Below are 2,234 nucleotides of genomic sequence, written 5' to 3'. Positions count from 1 at the left end.
ATTAACATATTTTGTAGCAAATTGAAGATAAATCAAATCACTAATCTTCTCTAGAATCATTGATTTTTCCCTCCTCTTTCTTGGAATCTGATAGGACCCTTCCCACCGAAGTGCTTCCCGTTACTTTCTTAGTTTAATGGAGTATGCGACCCGTTGGAAAACGTGCTCTGAGATGTACCTTCAACGACTACCAACTATTTAAAAGTCGAAGTCTAGGGAGCGGACATATTTTCAATTTCATTGTGGGCCTGGTCAGAAATTGTTGGCCTTGATAGCGACATACTCTTTTTCCCGTTTACATCGAAGCCTGCAAAACAATATTTGACTGGGAATACAATTGACTGCGGCCTTCCTACGCAGAAGGGAGGAACCTGCCCAGAACCTTGCATGAACATTCCCCGCAACCACCTGTAAATTGCTAATTCATTACCCAACAAACCCCATTGACGACGGAGATCATGCTTCCACAAATCTTGGAGTCAACCCACGAGTCTCTGCCGATCGATTTGTTCCTCCTATATATTTATAGTGTGCCAAACACCAATTCATACATTGCCTTCCCAGTCCCCTGTTTCGTGCCGCAATAAATTTCCTTGTGTTTGGCACTTTCAAGGTTTTTGCGTTCAGAGTGTGTAAATGGATAAGGTTGCATTTGAGATTGTGATAATCTCTGCTCATGATCTCAAACGCGTAACAAACTTCGGAAGGGCTATGCGTACATATGCAAATGTATGGAGCGACTCCACTACTCGAAACTCCACGCGAGTAGATCGCCACGGTGGCAACCATCCCACGTGGAACGAAAAGTTCCATACGCACGTCACCAGGCGCTTCCTCCAGCAAAAGGGCTCTACTCTGCTCATACAGATTTACAGTAAAACCCTGCTGGGCAAGAAGAGAGTGGGAAGCGTCCGTGTGCCCTACGCCGACATTCTTGAGGGATTCAGTAAGCCCGATTCCATTCAGTTTCTGAGCTATCGAATTAGGAGTCGAAATGGCAGGCCTCGAGGTACTCTTGATTTGTCCCTCAGATTTCTGGACAAAATTGATCCGTCTCTACGCCCTTCAAGACCTCAATCTGAGATCAAGTTTCCGTCTTTTCCTTCAAGGTCGAGAATCAATGGAAGCTCAAATGGTGACTCCAATTGGCCGCAGCGACAGAGAGCCGCCAATAACAGAGCAAGGAATGGCTATGCAATTGGCATTCCCGCCTCGCAATTTTCATATGGCAGTGCCACTCTCGTTTCCAATCCATACCCCTACTAATTTTCAATGTATACGGAGTCGCATACTAATTCCAGTGCAATCCGTTACCATAGCCGTGCGTCTCATTCAATTTGTGAGAAAAAGCTGCAGACGGCGCCTAGGAATTTAATCGCCTCTGTTCCATTACATGGTCTTGGTAGATCGTGGGTAGCGGCACAACCCGATTTGGTCTGTTTTGGTAGGTGTATTGATTAAGTTGAAGAGTTTCCGGAAAAGAAATAGCTTTAAGTTAAAGTGGTATAGAGTGTATGTACATTCCTCTGCTCTGCTCTGCTCTGCTCTTCAGCACTTCAAAATACCATCGCCGTATAGAAATGTGCAATGGGCTCATTTCCAAAAGTATCCCTGCAAACTTATAATCTAAATTGTGATCTTCTGGTATTTGAATTCTACTGTGTATCTCTTCGCAAAGAAATGTTGTAGGGCAATTTGTGATCTTATGGTATTTGAATTAAAAAAATAACAGCGAAAGAAGCTCCAATCAAGCAAAAGTAACAAAATTTTGGTTTGTCATAAAATCGACAGATTGTGGATATGTTCTTACAAGTGCAGTGGATTCTCCCATTGCCTACTCCGGGAATAATGAAAAATGAATTTCTATCGCTAGATGCTCCCATTGCCCACTCCGGGAAGAATGGGAAACAAAAATGTGCAAGATTATTTTCACAAACTGAATAAAATGTATATGTTGGAAATATCATGCGACTCTAAATACATTGAATTATGGGGGAAATTTTGGAAGGGCAGGAATACAAAATCTGAGAGACGGGAATGCCAATTGCAACCTTATCCATTTATTTTTTAACTTTGACCACGAAAAACTTCAATTTTGCCCAACACAAGAAAAGTCTTGGCGGCAGGCAACGTGCAAGAAACTGAAAATTCACACTCGGTTGCGGGGAAGGTTCACGCAAGATTCCGGGGCGGAACAATCAACAGAGTCAAAATCATTTTATTCTCCGTCAAGC

At 43.0% G+C, this 2,234-nt stretch overlaps 1 protein-coding gene across 1 annotated transcript; it reads left to right on the top strand.

The window, feature by feature from the left end:
- The first annotated feature begins 350 nt into the window (after window positions 1–350).
- Window positions 351–1,658, top strand: LOC131046533 (protein SRC2 homolog). The gene has a single exon (XM_057980297.2). It carries the CDS (start codon window positions 637–639, stop codon window positions 1,264–1,266), a length of 630 nt encoding a protein of 209 aa, XP_057836280.2. The 5' UTR covers window positions 351–636; the 3' UTR covers window positions 1,267–1,658.
- Window positions 1,659–2,234: the final 576 nt, after the last annotated feature.

This window comes from Cryptomeria japonica, chromosome 11 (assembly GCF_030272615.1).
Source record: "Cryptomeria japonica chromosome 11, Sugi_1.0, whole genome shotgun sequence".
In the NCBI taxonomy this organism is placed as follows: domain Eukaryota; kingdom Viridiplantae; phylum Streptophyta; class Pinopsida; order Cupressales; family Cupressaceae; genus Cryptomeria; species Cryptomeria japonica.
The sequence above is the reverse complement of the archived record's forward strand: the minus strand, read 5'-3'. Positions and strand labels throughout refer to the sequence as shown.

Excerpts from the sequence above, each read along its gene's own strand:
- LOC131046533 (XM_057980297.2), top strand. The coding sequence starts at position 637 with ATGGATAAGGTTGCATTTGAGATTGTGATAATCTCTGCTCATGATCTC.